General features: G+C 44.1%; 1 protein-coding gene across 1 annotated transcript in view; it reads left to right on the top strand.

The window, feature by feature from the left end:
* Window positions 1–24,660, top strand: part of LOC142558327 (uncharacterized) — a 94,805-nt gene that overhangs the window by 33,086 nt on the left and 37,059 nt on the right. Inside the window, exons 13-17 of the mRNA XM_075670474.1 lie at window positions 1,966–2,143; window positions 4,546–4,599; window positions 7,584–7,803; window positions 11,477–11,633; window positions 17,339–17,436. Of these exons, the coding sequence (XP_075526589.1) occupies window positions 1,966–2,143; window positions 4,546–4,599; window positions 7,584–7,803; window positions 11,477–11,633; window positions 17,339–17,436 (707 nt within the window). The remainder of the gene's footprint in view (window positions 1–1,965; window positions 2,144–4,545; window positions 4,600–7,583; window positions 7,804–11,476; window positions 11,634–17,338; window positions 17,437–24,660) is intronic.

The following is a 24,660-nucleotide window of genomic DNA, read 5'->3' as shown; positions in this document are numbered from 1 at the left end:
ATAAACAATGCCTCCACCAACACCGTTTTTGTGTTAGAGCTGTTATTAGTTGCGACAGTACGTTCTGAAATTTCGGCATCCCGAAAGGCTGATGTTAGGGTACATTCGACTGGCTGCCCCTGTACGCTGGTTTTTAGAGCACTCCCGCGCAAGCCGAGTGTGCAACGTGCTCGGAGCATGCAAGACAAGGAGAGTTCGTCTGCTCATTTCTGAGCAGACGAAGTCAATGGGGTGCAGCACAAGTTCACTTGACTGACGCGGCAGTAGTGACAGTGTGGGAAAAATAAAAACAGGAGTAGTCACGTGAGCAGAACATAACCAGATCTCCAGGACACTCCACCATTTAATGCCAAAACGCGCTCTGAGATCGAGGAGGGAGTTCTAAATCAGCGGGAGGAATGCAGCAGGGGTCCCCGATTTGGACACGTCGAATGATTGGTGCTCTGACAGAGCACTATAGAGCACTCGGTAGTGGCCAATCAAATGTACCTTCAAAAATGTGTTGCTGTTCGTGAGTGAAAAAACAGAAAAGTATTTCCTTAAGGTGTTGTCCGCCTGTGCCAGCTAAACTGTTCTCCGTAGTTCAAAAGCAGTTATATTGGTGTGAGTTGCGGATGTTTGGTTTTGTTCAACACCTCTTTCTTCAACTTCTCTGTGCTCTAGAACCAATTCTAATCTTTATATCTATTTATTTATTACGGCCCAGCCTAGAAGGCCCAAGCAGGTGAGAAAACATGGGGCAGAGTAGCAGCAGCGCATTAGAAATATTAACGCGTCCACTTGTTTACTTCCTTAAAATTTAAAGCGATATAGAGACTTCCCCATGAAAACATTAATTAGGCAAAATAAGTACGAAGGCAGAAGTGAAAACAGGCAGATCCCAAAATCGTAGCCGCCGCTCTTATGATGCATAAGGCAAGGGTGCCGCGGGCCCTATAACGTAAAACTGTTCCAATTTGTTTTTATTCCAATATCCTGAAGTCAAATTTGCGTAACCACCGACGCAATCATTGGGCGGTAGCATGCAGCGTTATTAGAAAATCCCAATCAAAGACGCTTCTAGTTTGTTGGATGTCACTTTCCCTTGCTTCCAAAGCGAATATTATTGCCTATATTGAACAGTTTTTCTTGTTTAACTTGCTGAAAAGAGGCGAGGAGCACGCTCAAGTCGAGCGAGTTTCGATGGGGCCGAGCCAGCACAGTAAAAGTAGATGACCGGATGAGGAGGATGGTGCCGGCGTCTGCGAGTGGTCCGCTTCCCCTTACTTGGCTTGCGCTGACTGGTCGGAAATCGCGGCGGCGTGCAACGGAAGGTTAAAAATGCCGCTAAAACGGATACCCAGCAAGGTAGACTTGACAGAGCGATGTTGTATACGTGCTGAAAGGTCTCGATAAGGTTATACTGCCATGCAATTTTTGTTATACGCGGATAAATCCATGCTCCCTGGCAGATCCGAGTAATTAGTGCCAGTGTTCGTCGCACAGCGATCTTCTATTCCTTTCTGAACGAGGCAGTCACCGGCTATTCAGAAAATATTTCAGTTACGTTCGGCATATTAATGCCCCTTTAACGCGTACACGTCACTATTACGAGGTGTGTTTTCGCGGTTTTGTGACGCCGCTTGGCAGACAGGCGAAGTGGGCGCAGCCGAAAATGTTTGACCAATAGCAATTCGCCAAACGACGTCATAAACGCTAATGGCGAAAAAGGCGTCGAATCAGGAATAATTACTTTCCGTTTTTTCGGTATAATAATGCATAATCAGTGTTCACATGTCATATAAGATGGGGCGTTTTCGGGGTTTCGGTGGCGTCGTGTGGCATACAGGCGCAGGGGAGATGGGTCGAAAAATTTTTTCACCAATCGTGTAGGGCTTGTTGCGGAATTAGAATAGAAAAGTTTGGAATAGCCTTACGTTATAGCGCCCATGATTCGTTGCACTGTCTGGTCTTACGTTTCGGCAGCTGTGCTACTGCAAGCGAGGCATGTTGGAGTACAAGTACGGCGTCGCTGCCTACAACCTGGAGATGGCAGACACAAACGACAAGTGCGGCAACGGGCCGTACCACGTCCTGCGCGCGATCAAAGACCTCGTCTCGTTCATGGCCACGAACTTTACTCGCCAAGTGCAATTCGAGAGCTGTGCGTACCAATGTTTTTTGCACGCATGCTCACTCCAAAATGCACATCTGTTTTGAAAGTGCAGCCGTCATCATCACCGCTTTCACGGGTCGTTCTAGATGGAAATAAGAGGCACAGGCAAGCTGATCAGCAGTCGCAACCGGTGATATATTATAGACTAGCTAGTTGCAACGCTCTGAAGGAATAGCTCCGCGAAAACATTTTCCGAGAAACTGGAAACATGTGAAGACCTTTCCCCTCACTAAGATAGATATGAAAAGGTGCTTTGTTTTAAAATGTGATTAATTCTTTGCTCATTCTAAGCACTTTTCATTTGGTAGGAATGTAGTTAGGTCGGTAGGTTCATGTTTCCCTAAGTTTGAGCAAATTTAATAAATAAGTGTCTGGCCGACAGCGGGACCGAACATATGACTTAATACTAGCAAAGCGGCCTAGTGACCTATCCATTAGGCCGCGATCCTTTGTTTCTTTCTTTAAAAAGGCCAGAATCTCACGCGTATTTCTCTCGTGCAAAGACCAACTGCCTCTTGAAGACTGTTAGCGCGTGTGTCAGGCGCAAAGTTCTCACATTCCTCGCTCGGGACAGCTAGCGCATTGAAACACTGCGTTGGACTGAACGTTCCCACCTTCCGGATCATTCCACATTCCCATGTCCTTTCTTTGTTGCAGCTAATGCTCCGCAGACGTATGTAGCTCTAGAGAAACTCTATGTACAAGTTTGGCAATAATGTACTCCTTTCATGCTTGGTCCAGGTCAAAGAAGTTGTAGAATGTTTTCGCCACATCAGGGATTCCATATTCGTTTTAACATAACCTTAAGACAGAAATAGGTGCCGTTGTATAACAAGCAGTCACTGATGACGTCACAATCTGTATTTTGTTGACTTGCAAAGCAAATATCTAGATGCCAAAAGCGGTAGGTTGTAAACTAAGTCGAATGGCGGGAATAGAAATCATGCAGTCAACGCCGTGCAATCGCCGTCAGCGATACCATCGTCGTTCTTTTGCTGTTCTAACGCACACGTCAAAGTCCCACACGCAGCTGCTCACCTTACGCAAACACGTTGGTCCACCTCTTGCCACCTTGCAGAACCCCTAACGATGCTGGACAGCCAACAACCTGGCAACGCCTTACATGAAACTTAATCGCATGGTGCATGATCATCTGCGTAAATTATTTTTGTTTCTTTTAAGAAACACAGCCAGAGACCGAGCTCAGCAGCATGTGGTCATGGCTGCATTAATGTGGGCTTCTCTTATTTCTTTTTACTTGCTGGCCTGAATGTTGTCTGTGTACAAAAGCTTGCCTAGTGAAATATTACTTCTATTGTTCTTGGTATTGCGATGATGGTATATTGCGGTCTAGAAAATTTACAGCTAAAGCTAGGCAAGATTCTTAAAAAAGAAAATATCTTCGTGCTTTTGGTAATGTAACTGCTATTTTTGCTGTTATGACAAACCATAACCACTTGATGCCCTTACACGAGTGAAGGCGAGGTCTATAACATAGAGCATTAAAGACAAGCCCCGCCCCACGCCTTCACTCCCAATCACATTCCCTCATTTTGTCAAGCCTTGCACTTCATTCATTTTATTCTTTGCCATCCGATATTGCGCAGTTCAAAAATGTGCTTCGTTTCTCGTGTGCCATCTGCCCTACTGTCAAAACATGGAACTATTTCTCTTCTGCTCGTCTATTGATATACTGGCAATGCCTAATCTTTTTTGTAAGCTTCAAACAGAATAATCATCAGTTCAATTATGTTGAATAATTGATATATCCGACTCTCCCCATTATTCTTTTCAATTTTCGTTTCCATGCCGTTATTTGTTTAGTTTTTCATCTGCGTTGTTAGCCTTTGCCTTTAGGTCTCCTGGAGGGTGCTCACCGAATTGCATTTATTCGTAATACGGTTCATCTACAAGGATACCAGTCAGCTGGTGTTTGGGACCTAATGTTTGCGTATGTACTCCAGCGCTCTCTAATAGTCTTTCTGACTGGCTTTCTGGCGGTACTCGCTAAATACTGACGGTACCTCAAAACGGTACTTCAAAAATATTGGTACCCCGTTGCCTACGGTGGACGCCTGTTTATTTGCAAGAATTAAGGTATATGCGTCAACCTATCAAAACGATTCCCAGTCTTGGCAAGCTGACCACACAGGTTGACACAGTTCACAGTTCCCAGTCAAATGTAACACAGTTCTGTGTTACATTTATTATGTATCTGACCATCTTCATGTTCACTGCAGAAATGTAAAGGGCCGAGACAAAGCGATATTGATGTTTCATTACGTCGTAGGAATGGGCATCCCCGATTTGATTCTTATAATTTATGAATTTAAATTATGAACTATAAATTTGAATTATAAATTATGAATTATAAATTCATATTGCCGCAGGCTACGACCGGTCACAGCGCGACAAGCCAGCCACGACAACGCCTCTTCCTGCGGGTGAGTCAGTGGCTCGTGCACTATAGCAGCATGAGCACCGCCATGTAGCAAAAACATAACTGTCGTTGACGACACTTTAATAAATGGCAGCTTTTGCTCGAGAACATTAGGGCATGTTATACAAGTATTCAAGGTATAACAATGATACAATTTACTGTTTTGTCTGCCATAGCTGCAAGCCGTGGTCTCCTTAGGCTTTATACAGCAAGGTTGGTTATCACTATAGCCGATATATTTATGGCATTTAGCACGTAGGCTGATTTCTACCTTGTTGATGTGGTTATGGGGGACTTAACGCTATTTGTTAAAGCTAAATCGCGGAACTCCCATGCGTGTGTTACAGCCGAAAATTCACTTTCACGAAATAAAAAATAAGAGACGTATAGACGGATAGAACAGCATGGGAAAAATAAACGCGATTTCGAAGTTTCAGCATATGAAAACGTAATGCCTTCAGTGTAGCTGCTGAAATCTTACACTAGTGCCTATTTGCGCCCAATACGTTCAACTATTCGTTACTAGAAAGAAGATGAGAAAATTTCCATCTCTCGCCTTCACCGTGTTTTCCCTGGATTACTAGAAAGAAGTAACTCAAGCACTGGGCATTCATGTAGTATTGTCGGCTAAGCGGCACCTTCCGCCTATGCGCCCCTACTTCTTTTCACTCATAAATGTGCTCGTAGGTATGCCGCTCACACCAACTAACTTATTTTTGCTTCGCGGTGACAGTCATAAACTTGACAGCAAATGTTTAGTATTTATGATACACTTCGGTTCCACACAATAAAACTTTGTAAGTCACTGTAAGTACGAGCCAAACAAGTTCTTACCACTAGATACGAACCAAACGAGTGTCCTACCCGCCGTGGTTGCTCATTGGCTGTGGTGTTAGGCTGCTGAGCACGAGGTCGCAGGATCGAATCCCGGTCACGGCGGCCGCATTTCGATGGGGGCTAAATGCGAAAACACCCGTGTACTTAGATTTAGGTGCACGTTAAAGAACCCCAGGTGGTCAAAATTTCCGGAGTCCTCCACTACGGCGTGCCTCATAATCAAAAAGTGGTTTTGGCACGTAAAACCCCATAATTTAATTTTTTAAACGAGTGTCCTTTAATAGCGTTAACCGAAAACACGGAAGAATCTGACCGCTGTATACATAAACAAGCACGCGCAAATCAATCAAATTAAATGTTAATTTTCACCACAAGGTACAGGGTGAAAATAGGAGAGCGGAGAGAAAAAAATTCCTCTACGGCTTGACACTACCAAAATTATTTTCATTAATAATTTGTGAAATTAAGATACAACAGTGTAATATGAACATGCATTTTATCCGAGAAAATTAGTGGAAATATTAATGTTTTGTTTATATCGAAGGTCGAAATAATCGATAGTGAGCAGACAAATCAAAGTGGATAAAAAGTCTTCTTGCAGCTGATTAGAGCTGAACTTACGCCTTTCGTTGTTTCCTATTGATCGCCCGAGGCTGTACGAACATAATTACAGCAGTGGCTCTTCTTGCTTGCACTTTCTTGTGTAGTTAAATGTTGCTGTGCGAGAATGATGCGACCTTTTGATTTTCCTGGCACTAAACAGTTACCGAGAGATGCGTTTCAGAAATCTATACAATAAGGCCAACCAGCTGAAAGTGATACAATAAAAAAAAAGAACACTTCCATTGCCGAATACAATTTTTTTTATTTTAACAATACCATATTTAGTTATGCTCCTGTAGATCCTGAATGCGGAAACAGTATGGCCTCTTGTGCAACTTTGGAGCTTCATATCCCGACTAATGGAGGATTATAAAAAAAGGCTGCATTGTTCCGCGTAAAGCCGAAATGACTAGAAAAGTGAGAATATTTTTTTTTGCTTTAATAATTTTAAAAATGAAAACATCTGCACAGCATTTTTCAGAACATTGTAGAATGCCTTCCCAGAAGGCGCACAACAGAAATGGGCGAAAAGAGGAACTGACTTTTCCGTACTTATGCTAAAACAATGTGTGTCATCCGAGTATTTAGGTCCTAATAGCGTTTTCGGCAATATTGTGTATGTGCATTTTCGGACATATCTGGATAAAGTTAACGATAATGGCTGTCCGTAATAATTTTGTCCCTTTTATTATTAAAACGTCAATTGTCTAGCTTTTTTAGTATGTCTGCTTTATGTGGAACAACGTAGGCTAATTAATAGCACTCTCTTAGTCATAGTACCAAGCTCCATTCTTGCACACGAGGTCATACATTCCCCCTTTTACGGTGCACAAAAAAATACGCAAACGACGTTTTGATAAAATAAAAACACATTCAAAATTATGCATAAAATGCATAAATTTCGTCGAATTAGCTTTATTAATATTGCAAATACATTAATGGGACGAATTTCTTTTTAAAACGTATAATACAGGAGAGAGACACTTGGCAAATTAGATATATTCTCATGCAGTATAAATAAATATAGAAAATAGCTTATCATGGCATGTCAAAAGAGACTTTGGCCACCATTAGCCGTCAAATTCCCTAATGTCATTTGAGCATGCATCAGCGCGAAGCAGAAAGTTCAATGGTGAATTTTTGATATGTTTATGACGGCATCGCATGCGTATCACTTGTATAAACTCCTGTTCGGAATCGCCAGTCTGAGGCGAAGTTTGTTCCAGACCGCATTTAAGCCTCGTTTTCTCGACCTAAGCAAGATGCGGTAATCACCGTGTATTTATGACGTATAAATAAATTCGCTCATAACCATCCGTGTCACTCGAGCGTAAAACTAGTGAAAAACAAGCGCGATTGTACACAATTGCTAGAGGCAGCAGGAGCCTTTCATGCGGAATTTCTTTCTTTATTTTTGTCCAGCTGCGCGTTTAGTAATATAATTTGACCAGGATATTTATGGTAGCAGTGTCCTGCGACTAAGCCAGGCCATTTACCGTGTTTAGGAAGTTGAGCCGGGCTACCTTATCGTGCCTCTGGCTTTCGCAGCACCGCCGGAGCGTTCCCCGCTGGTGTGCGTGTACGGCCGGAGGACAACGCCGAGGACTCGCTACCCCGACGACGGCGTGTGCGACTACCTCGTCTACTCCGGCGTCCACAGGAAGGACGGCGACAGGCTGGGTGCTGCCTACAGCGCCGAGCTGGTTCACTTCCTCGGCCGGGCCATGGGACAGAGGAGATCCCAGTACGCCGTCGGGCTCGACTACAAGTGAGAGAGGGGCATACACATTTCACTGATTTCAATCAGTCGTTGCTGTCGCTGTCATTCGGTTCCCCAGTTGCTTTGTCGAGTCAGATTTGGCGAACCTTTCGAGCTGTCCGCTGAATGTGGTCATAGTGTCGGGCGTTTTTCGTGCGGTGGAGCGGTCCAGCTTTCCCGGGTGTACAACTTCGAAGGTGAGACGTTGTGGCGTGAGAGAAGGTAGAATATAAGAAGTGGTCCGCGGCCTTCCCAGTCAGTGCGTAACGTGTTCAAACTATATGCCAGACAACAACCAGGTGTTGCGTATGTCATGAATGTTGGTCACGTGCCTGTTCCCAAGAGCTCGACTGAAAATGAGCCGCGACGCTTTTCTGAGCGTTTCAGCAATGCATGCTATTCCTATCACCCGTTTATTTTTTCGTGTGTTCATTTGGGGACAGGCTTACCTTGTACACACGCACTGCTTAGCGCCAGAACTACTCATGTCACCCCACTGGCTGGTGCCGCTTTCTCAATAGGAAACTGCAAATATTGCCCTTCGTATACTGACGCGTGTAAAACGCCAAGCTGCTTTTGTTGAGCAATTAGGCAACTAGTGTGAATGAAAATGCGCTCAGTTGGAAAAGTTGAATTTTTGCGCACGCCTTCGGGGCGACGATTGAGAGAGCAAATGTCGAAAATCAACCATATTAAATACGCAGAATTATATCTTGCATATATAGTAGTCGATTGATGTATTATATTGAGGAACGGTAAAACGTTGTTGAGGCGCGTTAGCATGCCAATAATCTTTATATTATTCTTCGCTTTGGAAACGTATCTGAGTGAAATAAGGTGGAATGCTTTAAGGTGGAATGCAAAACGGGCGTCTTACGTTTTACCTAACAACAAAAAACTTTTAGACCAGTGGCGTGAGATATCCGAAATTGGCCAGAAGTATATATGCCGCTTGCAGTCGGCTTACGTTTTACCTAACAACAAAAAACTTTTAAACCAGTGGCGCGAGATATCCGAAATTGACCAGAAGTATATATGCCGCTTGCAGTCGGCTTACGTTTTACCTAACAACAAAAAACTTTTAAACCAGTGGCGCGAGATATCCGAAATTGACCAGAAGCATATATGCCGCTTGCAGTCGGCTTACGTTTTACCTAACAACAAAAAACTTTTAAACCAGTGGCGCGAGATATCCGAAATTGACCAGAAGTATATATGCCGCTTGCAGTCGGCTTACGTTTTACCTAACAACAAAAAACATTTAAACCAGTGGCGCGAGATATCCGAAATTGACCAGAAGCATATATGCCGCTTGCAGTCGGCTTACGTTTTACCTAACAACAAAAAACTTTTAAACCAGTGGCGCGAGATATCCGAAATTGACCAGAAGTATATATGCCGCTTGCAGTCGGCTTACGTTTTACCTAACAACAAAAAACTTTTAAACCAGTGGCGCGAGATATCCGAAATTGACCAGAAGCATATATGCCGCTTGCAGTCGGCTTACGTTTTACCTAACAACAAGAAACTTTTAAAGCAGTGGCGCGAGATATCCGAAATTGACCAGAAGTATATATGCCGCTTGCAGTCGGCTTACGTTTTACCTAACAACAAAAAACTTTTAGACCAGTGGCGTGAGATATCCGAAATTGACCAGAAGTATATATGCCGCTTGCAGTCGGCTTACGTTTTACCTAACAACAAAAAACTTTTAAACCAGTGGCGCGAGATATCCGAAATTGACCAGAAGCATATATGCCGCTTGCAGTCGGCTTACGTTTTACCTAACAACAAAAAACTTTTAAACCAGTGGCGCGAGATATCCGAAATTGACCAGAAGTATATATGCCGCTTGCAGTCGGCTTACGTTTTACCTAACAACAAAAAACTTTTAAACCAGTGGCGCGAGATATCCGAAATTGACCAGAAGTATATATGCCGCTTGCAGTCGGCTTACGTTTTACCTAACAACAAAAAACTTTTAAACCAGTGGCGCGAGATATCCGAAATTGACCAGAAGTATATATGCCGCTTGTAGTCGGCTTGTGTCATTCATATTTTTCTAGCCTCCTGAGTTAGCTACATACGTTTACTTACGCAATAATGTGTAGGTTTGGTTTAAGGTAAAAGACGTATTTTCGAAAGTCCTGGGCGTGTCCTTACCACAAATTGACGTGCTTATGTGATTTTATCTTTGACATGGGTCTCTTTTCCTGTCGATAGCGAACATATTCTGAAGCAGCGAACTCTAGTTTTCTTTTGTTTAATTTTTTCGTGATTATTTTTGGATCGCATTGAAGAAAGAAGGTGACAATAAAAAGAAAAGTAATTACAAAAAGAGAACCTTTCATCATTGGAGAAGAAACCATTTTATTTTATTTTTAGTAAAATACTACTACTACTACTACTACTACTAATAATAATAATAATAATAATAATACCGCTAATAATAATATTGCTTGCCACTTACAAAAACAGTAGACTTACTGTAGCCTGCCAGAGCCACTAATGGCTTGAGCGGACTATAGCGTTGTTTGCCTTTTATTGCCACGGCATGTTTTTGTCTTCATTGTACAAGTATACAGGTACAACAATTTCAGTTTGAAACACCACTTAAAAGCAGGTCTCGAAACGTCATAACGCTCCCACATCTTTCAGGTGTTTACCTGATCATGCATTGCGCAATCGATTCAACACCTTGCCTGTAGAAGCTGTATTTAGACGAAAGGGATTGTAGTGCGCTGTATCACCTAACTATATATAACATTGAACTCACGCAAACGGGGAGAATATCACTGAAAATCGCATTGCCCTGATGTCCCTCCAGCACGTAGATAGAGCTGAGGTGTCCCTTTAACCAAGCTGATGAAAGGCTTCCGCATAGAATTGGAGTATATTATGCAAGGACACGCCTAAAACATTAGTGCACGCCTGCTAATATCTCAGTGGATGCGCAGGCTAGAGTGAGGTTGGATATGGTTCAACCTACTCATATTATGCTGCTGGTCCCTCCAGATATCTCCTTAAGCTGTTGCAAAAGCTTAAAAGTCTTTCCAAAACACGAAACGCGGATTGAAACGACAGCAAACAGTGGATTTTGGTGAAACTGGAGACACCCTAAGAATTTTAACGATTTAATCAGCCGCAATGCTACGCTTATTGTCTGAAAAGCGCGTTGAGATGGGCATATTATTGGATTAGTTCAGAAAGAAGCACTCAGCTGAATAAGAGTTATGTAAGATTTTTTAAAGAATTTTCGAAGTTCAACACTTTATGAGTCAACTTTGTTCACACTTAGTAAGCGTTATTTGCTTGCGACCTGTGGTGGTGGCGTAGTGGCGTTGGCGTTGCTCTGCTAAGCGTGAGGTCGCGGGATCAAATGGTGACAATGGCAACCGCATTTCAATGGCGTCTAACTACAAAAACGCCTATGTACCATGCATTGGGTTCACGTTAGAGAACCTCAAGTGGTCAAAATTAATCTCGAGTCTCCCACTACGGCGTGCCTAATAATCGTATCTTGGTTTTGGCGCATGAAACTCCAAAAGTTAATTCTTTTCTTGCGTCTCGTCGCTTGTGAGGGGCAGGATTGTTTCACGGCTTACGGTTGGCCGTGTTCCCATTCCTTCCGGATATTTCACTCTCTGCAATGTTGTTGGTTTTCGTTGCCGTTTTCTTTCAGCAACTACGAAGAAACTGCGCAAATAATAAACACGGACGAAATCAAGATTGCTCTGGACAAGCTATGGGTCCGAGGGATTTCTCACTTCGGCTTCCTCAACACGCCAATATTCTACTTCACCGTAGAAGCATTTACTTCTCTGCTGAAGTCGCTAAAGGTATGTGATTAACTTCTCGTGGTTCCGTCATATTTTCATGAATAAGGTCCAGCTAACATCATGTTTTCCCCGTATTGCCGATAAAGTCTCAACAGCTCGAACTTTTACGATCTTGAAGCGTTGTTATTTCCCAGAACGTCAAAAGTGGTGAGATGCTCACGAAAGTCTTAGGGCACCTTTTAGGGAACGGAACTTGAGACTATAGGCTGTCACATATCACGAGTGCAGCGCCTCTTCAAATGACAAAGGGTCAAAAGTAATGTAAAACTGTCACTCTCTTCGCCTTGATGCCGATAAACTCGGTGTAAACCTGGGGCTTGAAATTTTTCATCTCTTCTATGTCCTGGACGCATTACGTTAACAATGGAGTTGTGTATGTATGCGTAATCATTGTGCCACTTGCTCATGTCCTCGCAGTCCGGTGTCATCGTCAATCTTTTCAAACTTGATCCGCCCAGTATAAACACTTATGAACAGTTATCGGTCGTTGTCAACCTTATCGGACCACATCCCACCCATATCAGCCCGTATTTTTTATTTGAACGTACTGTAGGCCCATACGGCCGTTGCAGGAGTGGTTACAATGGTTAATAAAGGCAATCATGAACAGATATAAATGGTTTGAACTTTAGTAATAAAAAATCTCACGATATAACTAAACAAGCCACCGTTAGCTAAGCTATTCCCATAAGCGATTACTGAGAGAGATGGTGAGTATTTCTGTGTATTAAAGCGTCTTGAATGTCGTCGAATTGTTTTACTGTTGTTAGTTCTTGATGAGTGCAGGAGAGGGTCAAGTAAGCAACATAACAGCGGTATTTTGAATAAGCAATAGTTCAGAACATAAATTATTTTAGCTTTGAAATTGCTCTTCGCTGTTAAACTAGTACTAAATTTACCTTCGTTATTAGATTTGACACTGGACTGTTTTGAATAATCAGAGCATATGAATGTCACCACTAATTTTGTAGGTGCTCTACTTTATTAATTAGGTGTTTTTGGTGGAAGCTCTAGAATAAGTCTGCATATTCTAATGATTTAACAAGTGTTTTGTAGGCATTTAATTTGACATGTGGCAGAGCTTTGCACCCCCCCCAACTTCCTTCCTAAACGTAATAATTTGTTTCCGGCGCTCTGGCGTATGGAGGGGATATGACGTCCCCAGATCAGATTGGACGTCGGGATAAGGCCCAAGTACATTACCTGATTGTATTTATCGATTGCGGTTTTTACAAACCAACTTATTGGTCATAAACCATATCTGACTAGATCCGACCCTTATCATCAACCCTAATCAATTGGTATCAATCTTATCGCAATGATTCCGATTTTTATCAAGCCTGATCTGTCCTTATCGATGTTATCGGGCATGATCCAACCCATGGGAACTCTTATTGGTCCTTATCAATATTATAAGACTTGATCTGACCCTTATCAACCCTTATCGCTTCTTACAAACCTTATGAGAATTGATCCTACCATTATAAGTCCTTATCGTTCTTTCGCATTTTATGCATCCGCGTCGAACCATTATCAACCGTGATGAGACCCCCATAACTCCTCATCACTCCTTATCATCCCTATGAACTCATTGACTGGCTACCTGTCGGTGTTACAGGACGCGAGGCGCATGAGCCCTAATGGATTGTTGGCATTTCGGTCGGCATGACTGCCAACCTCCAAAGCCAGTTTTACCCTAACTCTGATGAAAAGTTTCCACAGATTTCCCTAAAGTTGTGCAAAATGTTTTTTTCGTTTGTGAATTTGGTTTATGTAATGACAAATGTTTGTTTCTGGTGTGAAAATGACTGCAAATTTCATAGTATAAATTTCTTTCTATGTTCGTTAATAATGAAATCATTGGACTCAACCTGGAATGATGTCTCAGTGCAAGTCACGGAGCAAGAAACATTTAGGAGAGGAAACTCCGCTGTTTGCGGCGACCAGTGAGGGTCACAAGCCCGCGGAGCCGTTATCGTGCTGGCGGCGCCTGGCGGCCTGGAAAGAAATTACCGCCGTTGAGTGCGCGCCGGAGCAGCCTGCCCGGGCGCTGCATTTTCTTTTTTGTTCGCTGCGGCTTCTACGACGCGCCGCATGGCGCCGCCACTGTATACGGGCCCGTCGGCGCATACAACAATTGTGACCTTATCTGGTCGCCCGCGGTCGCTCGCGCTGACGGGAGTTTGACCTCCTAAATGTCTTACTCCGTGGTGCAAGTTGACCTAACAACACGGCCTCTTAGTTGAAGCCATATTACCAGAAAAAGCGCTTGTATACCTTCTTGTAGTCCAAAATTGTTTTGCACCTAGAGCGACGTACCAACATTACGCAGAAACCTAATTCTTTGTAATTGAGACTGGCGCCGGAGCTTCCTTATAGCACGTAAGAATGTCAAAACAGTGTGCCACTGCACGAATGCAATGCAAAATATATGAATGTTCCTTTTTTCTGCATGCCGCGTACGACGTAGCGCAACCATGTTTAGGCCCTTTCACATTATTTACAGCGAAGCACAAGACTACGCAATTAATTTATATCCTTCCTACAAAGCAAAACTCGCGCAAACACATGAACAATGGGACTCCATCCAAAGTAGCCCGGCATATAGGCAGAGCCACTTACTACTACCGCCCATATATGGGCGGTTCGCGCTAAAGTTTAGGGTGCGCATGCATAGTCGGTTAGTTTAGCACCATCACCACATTGTCGGGCTAGGTATATGTGTCAGGTTGTGCCTAGATATCTCCATGCTCCTTTGTTTATTGTTCCCGGATATGTTTGTTTCGCCGTTTACAGATCTATATTTAATTCAGAGTGCACAGACATCGTCAGCACAGCAGCTACAAGTGCGAACGGCGAAATCGTACTAGCAGCACTTCGTTAAAGGACACAGGACATTCACACCCTCTCGTTTGCTTGGCAGGATGCTTTCACTGCCGCTGCTGTACGATCAAGTTATGCTTCATATGCTAATGCGAAGATAGTTTGAGATGAGTGAAATAAAAACAAACCGCCACGTCAGCAGTTTAGCCTTTTCAACGTCCTAGCGCGAAATTTACTTAGAGCTCAACAAATTTCTTTATTTCCCTAAACAAGGCATAAGATCCCTAGCTCTAGGGAATATTCTCTAGAGTTGGCAGCGCTGCCGCCATGACTTCGACGCACCGTGCATCTTCAGCAGGGGGCCAATGCCAATTTGCGCCGCGTCACCTATGCCTCACGCAGTGTTTCTAATCTGTGTAGCCAGTTTACTCATAAGTCGGATAAAGAAATTTCCTGGATTTTGCTAGTTTATTTGGGATACATTTGTTCACATTCTGAATCTACGTTTCGTAGCAGTAAACTTGTTTGTTATGCAGATATATGACAAAAGTATAGCTTAAACATATTTCCAAGGTCATTTTTGTAAATTTCACTAAGAAGCCACTCCGGTTTCAATGATGTTTAAGAGCATCTTTTTTAAGTAAAGCTGCGTTTTTCTTTCCTTCGCAAATTTTCCCTGGTTATAACAAAATTTTCGTAAACAAAACCTAAAATCCCTAGATCCAGGGAAATTTCCGCAGGTTTGGCAGCATTGACGGTCGCTGGTGAAACGCGCCAACGGAAGACGCACCACGCCAATGGGGATGTCGCATGTTTGGCGCTAAATGTGCCCAAAATTGCCATTTTCCTCATGTGCTCAAGTCTGCTTCATGTGATCCTAGAAATGGCTTTTATTCTATCCTAGGCAAACCTTTCAAGAAAGCCTTTGTAAAAACGGTTTGTTTCTACGAAGTTAAACGGTTGACGTTTGTTTTGTACCGCCGGTACAAGACATTCATGTGGTTAAGATATATTCGCCTTGTGTAAGCGTGGGTGTTAAGCCCATGGGTAAGACACCCGGTTTCTGAGCGTGGGGTCGTATAGGCTCGAAACTCGCCAACGCCAGCGTATTTCTTCACAGCGATTCCTCTTAAGTGACGGGCGGTCAGGTTTCCTCCTTGGGAAGGCATAGAAACACTTACGCATTTAATACCCCCCCCCCCCCCCCCCAAAAGAAAGAAAGCAGCTGAGGCGGTAGAGGGCTGATCGTGTCATGAGAACTTCGCGAGTATGGTCTTCACTGACAGCAAGTAGCACTATTCCTTTACGTCTTTGTTTGTTGTTATTCTAACAAAAAAAACGCAAATAATAAGCTTCCGCTGTACTTTCTTTGGCTCTAGCTTCTGGCTTCATTCTTGTTACGTCTACGAAATTGCCAGTGCTAAATTGTACCGTTACTCATTCCCGCCTCGAGCTTCAGATTCTGGTGCAGCCCGAACAGTACGCCGAGTTTGAACCTGCGCCAAACCAGCCGGCGCTCCTTTGCAGTGCATTGTAGCACAGTTCGCAATAGGGGATCAGAAAATTTGGTTGTGGGAGTTCATAGGTGCTTTGTTTTCTTGTTTAACTTAGGTAGGACATTAGGCAGTGTATTAGCAAGAGCTTGGTGGCGCAAATCACCGCCCCATTCCAAAGGGGACGCTCATAACGTTCATCCATCCATTGTACGCGTGTACTGCGGCAGCAGCGACCCGCCTTGGTTGCTTAGTGGCTTCGGTGCTGCGCTGCTAAGCACGAAGTCGTTGGATCAAATCCCGGCCACGGCGACCGCATTTCGAAGAGGGCGAAATGCAAAAACACCCGTGTGCTTATACTTAGGTGCATATTAAAGAACACCAGGTGGTCAAAATCAATGCGGAGTCCCTCACTACGGCGTGCCTCATAATGATATCGTGCTTTTGGCCCGCTAAAGCCGATAATTTATCACTTTTTGCGGCAGCAGCTGCATACCGAACTGCACTGCAGGCGAATTTCGGCGCTCATGGCGTCGCTACCGTGACGTACCCTATGTCGCCGGCCACTCGCGTGCTTACACAAAACATCAGACTATATCTGGGCCCTTGCAAGAATTTGGGCGTAGCTTACCGATACTTACTATATTTGTTTCTGCTTAGAGTTTTCCCTTCCCCTCCCTTCCAAGTTACTCCAACGACCAATTATATGAAACAAACTTACAACGCAACCAAGAAAAGCATAAGGTAAAATACTAATCTCATTTTATATTTCTACATTTCAATCAAAACAATTAGTTTAGCCAATGCTTCATTTTTGTTGGTTTGTACGTTTGTATGTTGGCTTATATGACTGTGACTGGCAAAAACCCGGGCCCCTTAGTCTTACCCTTCTTTAAGAGTACTTGCCATATCGCTAGTTGGTGCATGCTGAATATTATTGAATGACTACAAAAACAGGATCACAGGAAGGGGAGCACACAAGGTAGGGGATCACACACTCTCCTTGCGCTGTTACTGTACGTTCTTCGATCGTGCTTTCGAGGAAAGTCAGTTTTGCTGCACCGAAAGCCGCTTCTGTCATCAGTTTCACGCATTACTTTAACAACACATGCCGTTTTGTACTAACGACAAAAGAAAGCCTAATGCCGCGACAAAAAGCCGCATTTACGACTTAAGTTTTATTGCATTCCGGAATGTACTCAGTCCTGCTTCTCAATCAAGCGCTGAAAAGCAATGTGGCATCCCGCAAACTACAAATTCCCAATGCAGTATAACGGGGCGTTCTGCTCTGTATTGACTTCAAGCCACAATTTTCGAACCTGTAGCTTCTGCTTTGAAACTCTTGAGGTCAGTCGCTGAAGGGAGGCTATCTATTACTATTTATTACAGGAACTGGGCTCATGGATGAATACACGAAGAACTCCTGTCCGTGCGGCGCACACAATTCTGGCCATGAACTTCGATCCTTACTTTTTGGAGTTCATGAGGTAATCTTCCCACAGCTATTAATTTCGCAAACTATGAGGGCCTTTTCGGTCACAGTTTGAACTGGAAAGCCATTAACAGTAACCGATATTTCTGTACCCTTGCCTTCTCCTCGCTTTCGGCGTTTAATCAAGCGTACCATAACCAGAGCTAAAGAAGAGGTTACGAGTGGAACATGTGCTCTGCAAGACGCGGGCGCTGAAAAAGAGGAGGTATAGAGACTTGAAACGCAGGCTGCAGAGTATCTACGCCACTTTGTCTAGCTGTCTGCCTTGCTGACTGTGTGCACGATTGTGTGCCATGTCCCAGTTAACTGGGACATGACACATAATCGTGCCCCAGCTAACTTCAACCAAGGTCTAAAGATATGCGGAAGCACTGTAGAAGGGCGCGACCAAATATATGTTGTTGGATATTGTATGTAGCAACTAACACGATTTTGCATGTTCAGCTGAAAAGCCTAATTAGTCACGAATAATTGTTTAACTTCGCAACTAAGAAAGGTAGGGCAGAACTTCTAGTAAGAAAGTGGAATAATTGTTAGAGCAAATATCTAATTTAGCAGTCTTGAACTCATACTTGTTACTTAATTATGGTATGCTTATTAGTTTGCTGACAAAGTCAGCAAAGTAATTTTAAAAAACGAGTTATAATTCAGCTTTGTCACTGTGATTGAGACTTATGGTGATTACGACGCTTATCATTAGGATTTATTCGCATCCCATCAAAATGGGGCGGTAAAAAATAGCCACCAAGCCTGCTTGAGTTAATCAGGTATGCTATACATGCTTTTGATTCTAGCATCTGCCTGTATATCTCATCATCATCATCATTTATTGGTCCTTAAAGACCCCTGGAAGGGGCATTACATAAGGGGGGAAACATTGAACACAACAACGCAGGTCACTGTCAACCATTGTCACAATCAGTGATCAGCAGGGTATATACAGAAAAAAAGAGTACAAGAACCCTTTAAGCATATACAAATATAAAAATAGCAACAGTAAAGCAAACAGAGGCAAACAGAAGAAGACAATAATTTCCACATCATGTTTTCAAATAGGACGTCAGCAATTGCCGGAACTTAAATGGATCGCGTTCTATTACAATATGGTCTGGTAATGAATGCCATTCTTCAATTGCAAGAGGCAGGAATGACTTGTTAAATGCGTTAGAGGAGCCGTGCAGACGTAGAACGCTCATGGAGTTGAAAAGACGGCGTGATGTTCGGAGAGGTGGTAGCAGAAGAGAGTCCCGAAGCGAAGGAAAACAGAAGTATAGTTTATGAAATAATGCCAAACGGGCGATTTGTCGTCTGAGTGTCAGAGGCTCGATGTCAAGCGATAATTTTATATTGGTAACGCTGGAGTAAGTGTCGTAATCGGATGAAATATATCGGGCTGCACGGTTTTGAATGGCTTCTAGGCTATCTATTAGGTAAGCCTGATGTGGATTCCAAATTGGGGAGCCAAATTCTAGTTTGGTTCGGACAAAAGTTTTGTAAGCTAGACTGCGAATAGAGGGAGGGAAGAAGCTGAGGTGCCGTCTGATAAACCCAAGTGATTTCGATGCATCAGCTGCAATCTTCGTGATGTGCTCGGACCAGGTGAGTTTGCTGGTGATGTGAATTCCAAGATAACGGTAAGATTCTACTTGAGAAAGGGTGGTTGAGTACAACGAATATGCGTAGCTGAGGTTAGTGCGCTTGCGTGTTACCTGCATGTATTTACACTTTGATACATTCAGCTTCATTAGCCATGTCGAACACCAGTCTTCAATTCTGTCCAAGTCATTTTGAAGCAATAACTGATCGTTGGATGTGGTTATGCGGCGGTACAAGACGCAGTCATCTGCGAAAAGACGAATGCTCGACGAAATGCTAGAAGGAAGATCATTTATGAAGATTAAAAACAAGAGTGGGCCGAGCACCGAGCCCTGCGGGACACCAGAAAGAACTTCAGTTGTGGGCGAATGAACATTATCGATGACAGTGAATTGACAACGACCGGATAGAAAACAACGGATCCATGTTAATATCAGCGGATCAAGACACAAGCATGAAAGTTTGGCTAAAAGGCGCTGATGGGGTACACGATCGAAAGCTTTCGAGAAGTCGAGATATATAACGTCCGTCTGAAATGAGGAATCTAAATTTAGGTGAAGATCGGTTGTGAAATGGAAAAGTTGGGTTTCGCAAGAGTAACCAGGTCTGAAGCCGTGCTGGTTTGGAAAAAAGAAGCTGTTGGAATCAAGGTGAGATGCAACTTGTGAATATATTATATGCTCCAGTAGTTTGCAAGCAATGCATGTTAGTGAAATCGGTCGGCAGTTAGAAGGATCAGAGCGGTTACCTCCTTTAAAAACCGGTACTACTTTGCTCAGCTTCCAGTCGTCTGGAAGTGAGCCGGTAGCAATCGATTGCACGAATATTATTTGCAGAAACTGGCTTGATATGTCCTTGGTGCATTTCAGTATCTTAGACGATATATTATCCGGTCCAGGGGCACTTGAAACTTTGAGCCTTTCAATAAGTTTTATGATACCATGTGTAGTGATGATAACGGGCGGCATCTGTGAAAACGGAAACTTAGATAGGGGAAGGATACTTAAGGTCGGTTCATTAGTAAAAACTGAGGAAAAGTAAGAATTCATTAGATCACTGCGTTTGTCTGGTGGAACTTCAGAACCGTTATTGCTAACCAATGAGATATTATGTGATGACGTAATGGCGGGAGTTAAAATTTTCCAGAATTTTTTTGGATTGGAGCGAATAATGTCCTGTAAATCCAGATGATAAAATTTTCTTTTTGAGCATCGCAAAAGTTTTGTGTAATCGCGAAGACAACAGAAATACTTTTCCCAACGCAAAGCGCTAGCCGAATGTTTTGCTGCTCGGAAGAGTCGTTTCTTTTTATTTGAGAGTTTTCTGAGGGCATTAGAAAACCAGGGTCTGCTGGCATCGCCTCGAATGCAAACAAGGGGTACATATCGGTCAACGAGTGATAACAATTTTTGTTTGAAGAGCAGCCAATTTTCATTTACTGTTCTGGAAGTGGAGGACATGCGGAAGTAATGAAAAAACTTGTCCAGCTCGATGATAATATTCTGAATGTCAGCCTTCTTATAGTCTCGTATATATTTGACTGATGGTTGACGAGTAGGGATGGGTACGGACAGTTTGAATAATAAGGAGCAATGATCGCTGAAAACGGGAATGCATGATAATGACTGAATGGATTCAGGGTTCGAAGCAAGAACAAGGTCAAGAGTATTGTTTTGACGGGTTGGCATGTCGACTGTTTGTGTAAGATTAAAGGTAAGAACTAAATTAATAAACTCTTTCGATTGGCCACTGTGCGCCGATAAGTCGAGCCAGTTAATGTCAGGGAAGTTGAAATCGCCACAAAGTAAGCACCTCGCGCGGGGATAGCGGGCCTGAAGGTCCAGTAGAATTGAATACAAATGGTTAACAAATGAAATGTCGGCGTCCGGGGCATGATAGCATGCAATTAAAATGATTGTACTGGAAGGCAGTGTTAATTTCAGGGCAACAATTTCATGATTACTGATTGGTAAGACACAGAAAGAGGGCACACTCGACCTCACGAAAACAAGCACACCGCCACCCCTCCGCCCCACTCTGTCGCACCTGTACACCGTGAAAGATTGCACATCGTGTAGCAACTCATCATTCGAGATATCAGAAGTTAGCCAGGACTCAGTAAATATTGCTATATCTGTACTGCTATCATTTAGGAAGGCTTCAACAGCGTCTTTCTTCGGCAAATAGCTGCGAATATTGGCTAGAAGAACCGCCAAATTATGACAAGTCGGTGCGAAGTATCTCCCGCAGGGTGGCTGCGGTCGGGGGCGTGGCGGCGACAAGTAAGCGGGTGACGGTTGCTATAATTGCACTTCCTGGACAGAATTCATTTCGGAATTGTATATGAATTGTCTGCCGTTCATGGTGAGCTTGTCGAATCGAATCTTAAAGTTAGTGCTCCTTTTTCGGGCGTAATTGAAAAGCATTTTTCGGGCTGTTTGCACGCGTGTTGAATAATCATCACGAATTGCGTAAGACGTATCTTTAAGCTTAGGTCCCGCTGATAGAATGTTTGATTTAACTTTGAAACGCCCGAATTTCACAACTATAGGGCGCTTTTTGTCTGCCTGGAATCGCCCCCTGTAAATTTGTTTGCTCCTTCTCAAGCCTTCTCCATTTAACTTCTACCACTACTTATGCATGTAACGGATCCGGTCGTATCAGTCTCTTTCCTGTTTTTTTTTCTTTCCACCAACGCTCCTAACAACTCTTGCTTATCTCGAGTGCCAACCGCGGTTTATGCTTCCGCGCACTTTAAATCCAAGTGCTCCTGGAAAGTGGATTGCAGTGCTCTCAAACGTGTCGCGTATGAACGGATAGCGTGTCTATCCTGGTGTGCTCTACCCGTCATTGGGCTTCGGACGCACACCTAAAACGGCGGAATAAAACATATTTACGAATTTACATTGTGGAAACCAGCGCTGCAAAATGCTTGTCGCGTTAGGCGCGTCGAAGTGCAACAACTTACTTAACAAAAACGTGAGCGCCCGGATATACTAGCTGACGGTGATGATAGATGTTACAAGACAGGTGACATTTGTGGTGCGCCTGTCATCTTACTGTGGTGGTGTGCCGCGCTTCAACAAGGTCAAGTACGTAGTGTACTTTCATTCAACACGTTATAATACCTAATAAAAGTTGAGCCTTCTCAACGAGCTTCGCTATGGTGACTGAGGCACGCGTTCGCCGCAGTAATGAGCAGCGTTTTATTTTGTTTTATTTTTTTTCGCAAGGCACCACTTTGTCTTGATGCCTCATGAAAATGAAGTCAGGAAGGTAATTGAAGACTACCTGAGTGACAGAATACAATGTGTAGTGATTCGACGCATAAATTAAATTTCTGTTGAGGTTACTTCAGGAGTGCCGCAAGGCTCGTTGTTAGGGCCTCTATTCTCTTTATTTGATATAAATGATATCGCTTCTAATATTGCTTCACAAATGAGACCGTTCGCAGACAACTGCATTGTTTGTAGACCGATTCCCGATCAGCACAATATAGGCGCCCTCCAGCAGGACCTTAACAGCATAGCCTCGCGGTGTCAAACCCCTGAATTTGGCCGGAACACGAATAAATGTTATAAGATAACATTTACTAAATTTAAGATCACCATTGAATCCATCTACAAACTGGACGATACCATTCTGAATAAAGTTAATGATGTTAAATATGTAGGTGTCCTAATAACTTCTGATCTGTGCTTTTCGAGCCATATCGATATGATTGTAGAAAAAGCTGGGAAAATACTCAACCTACTTATACGCACCATTGGGACTGCCCCTCAGATTCTTAAAAAAATCACCTCCCAAGTACTCCATACAATGGCAAACCAGCGGAGTTGAAACGTGCGGTGCCGGTGTTTATCACTGGGTTAATCCCGACGGTTCATTACACGACGGCTTGGTAGGCTGCCGTGCCCTCGGTGCGCAGTTGCAGCTGTTGGCGCTCGGCTGCACAAGCCCGTTCTTGTGCCCGGGCTGCAGCATCGGCCCGGCGTAGACGAGCTCGTTGCCGATTCTTATCGCGGCGTTGCTGATCGAAAGCTGCCTGCACCTCAGGAGTACGTATGGTGCGTGGCCTACTCATTTCGGACTTGGAGAGAAACAGCTGCGCGCGCGCTCGACAGCGGCGGAGAGAAACTGCGTCACTACTTGCACAGGCAATCGTGCACCTCTCTTTCTCTCTTTCTTTTTTCCCGCATGCGCATGGGGTTGCGCCGGAGGAGCTTTCGGTTTACAGGTGACCGACGGACGGACGGGCGAATCGGCAAGCCATATACAGCTTCGCTGTAAAACTTCGTGTACAGGAATTCCCACATTGCTTGTCAGCTGCAAATTCTTATTGTTTTCTCAGCAAAACTAAAATTGACTGAGTGATTATTTTTTTGGAGAAACCATTTTCGTGGGTGAGCTTTGAGGAGTAATCAGTGACAATACGTCACAAGCGTTGTTATACATTGTTTCTTCTTTTACCTTGTTTTTGTCGTCATACTCAGCATTACTGTGTTAGTGATTCTATAAAGAAACTCTTCCTATTTTATGTGCTCTTCTAACGTACTTCAAGATCCCAGTGTGTTTCGTTTGGTACTATAATAAAACTTACTCTTGGCGTCGTTACTTTTTGCTGAGTGACGTAATTGCCGCAGAAAGCACGCACACAAAGGGCAGAGAAAAATTCACGCGACGACACCGGCGGCGCTCCCGACTTGTAATAGTGAGTGGTGCCTATTCCGTACTAGGTACTTGCGATGCCTCTACAAAAAGAGAAAAAGTATCTTGCATGCCTATCATTAGCTCCTCGAAAAAATTAGCCACGCCGCAGATCGCTTTCAAAACGCACGAGCGCCGGAAACACGTCCCTACGGAGCCCACCAAAGCGTCCACTGCAGTTCGCGTATCCAAGGTCGTAGTAGACGCCGCGATTGTCTCCGCTCTGCACGGAGCGGCGGGCGAGGAGAACAACGACGCACCGTAGCAGCTGCCATAGAAGAATGCCCCTTCTCCTTCGCCTCACCCCCCTGCCTCGCGCGCCGCAGGAGAGGGCACGCATCCGGGCCGCGTTCCTCACTCGCGCACGCGAGATCAAACCGCGTTCGCCGGCTCACCCTCACATGCTTTCACTCATACGGAACCTCACGACGACGGCGACGGCAGAAATGCGCGTGGAGTGTCCATATAATTGCTATCGCAATAATATAAGCTATGCGCGACTCTGCTATCGGAAATACAGAGGGACCAGCGTAGCCGGCGGGAAGGCCAGCAAAGTAGCGCCAAATTGTATACAAGACACACGAGCGCCGGCATCGCGCCCCTACGGAGTCCGCGATTCGCGTGGCCAACGCGGTGTCAGATGCCGCGGTTGTCTCCATTCTGTACGGAGTGGCGGGCGAGGCAGACATCGAGACACCCTAGTAGCAGCTGTAGAATAACGCCCCTCCTCCCTCGCCTGACCCTCTGCCTCGCGCACCACAGGAGAGGGCACGCATCCGGGCCGCGTTCCTCGCTCGCGTGTGCGCCGCTCCTTCTCTCGCGTTAGGCTCCACCCACCTTCGCTGTGTCGCTATGCCGCGCGATGTTTTATTTATACTTTGCTTTCACTTTCTCTGTGTTCTCTCTCCCCGAGCTC

The sequence above is a fragment of the Dermacentor variabilis genome, chromosome 9, assembly GCF_050947875.1.
Source record: "Dermacentor variabilis isolate Ectoservices chromosome 9, ASM5094787v1, whole genome shotgun sequence".
NCBI lineage: Eukaryota > Metazoa > Arthropoda > Arachnida > Ixodida > Ixodidae > Dermacentor > Dermacentor variabilis.
Note: the sequence above shows the minus strand (reverse complement) of the source record. Positions and strands in the feature narration are given on the sequence as shown.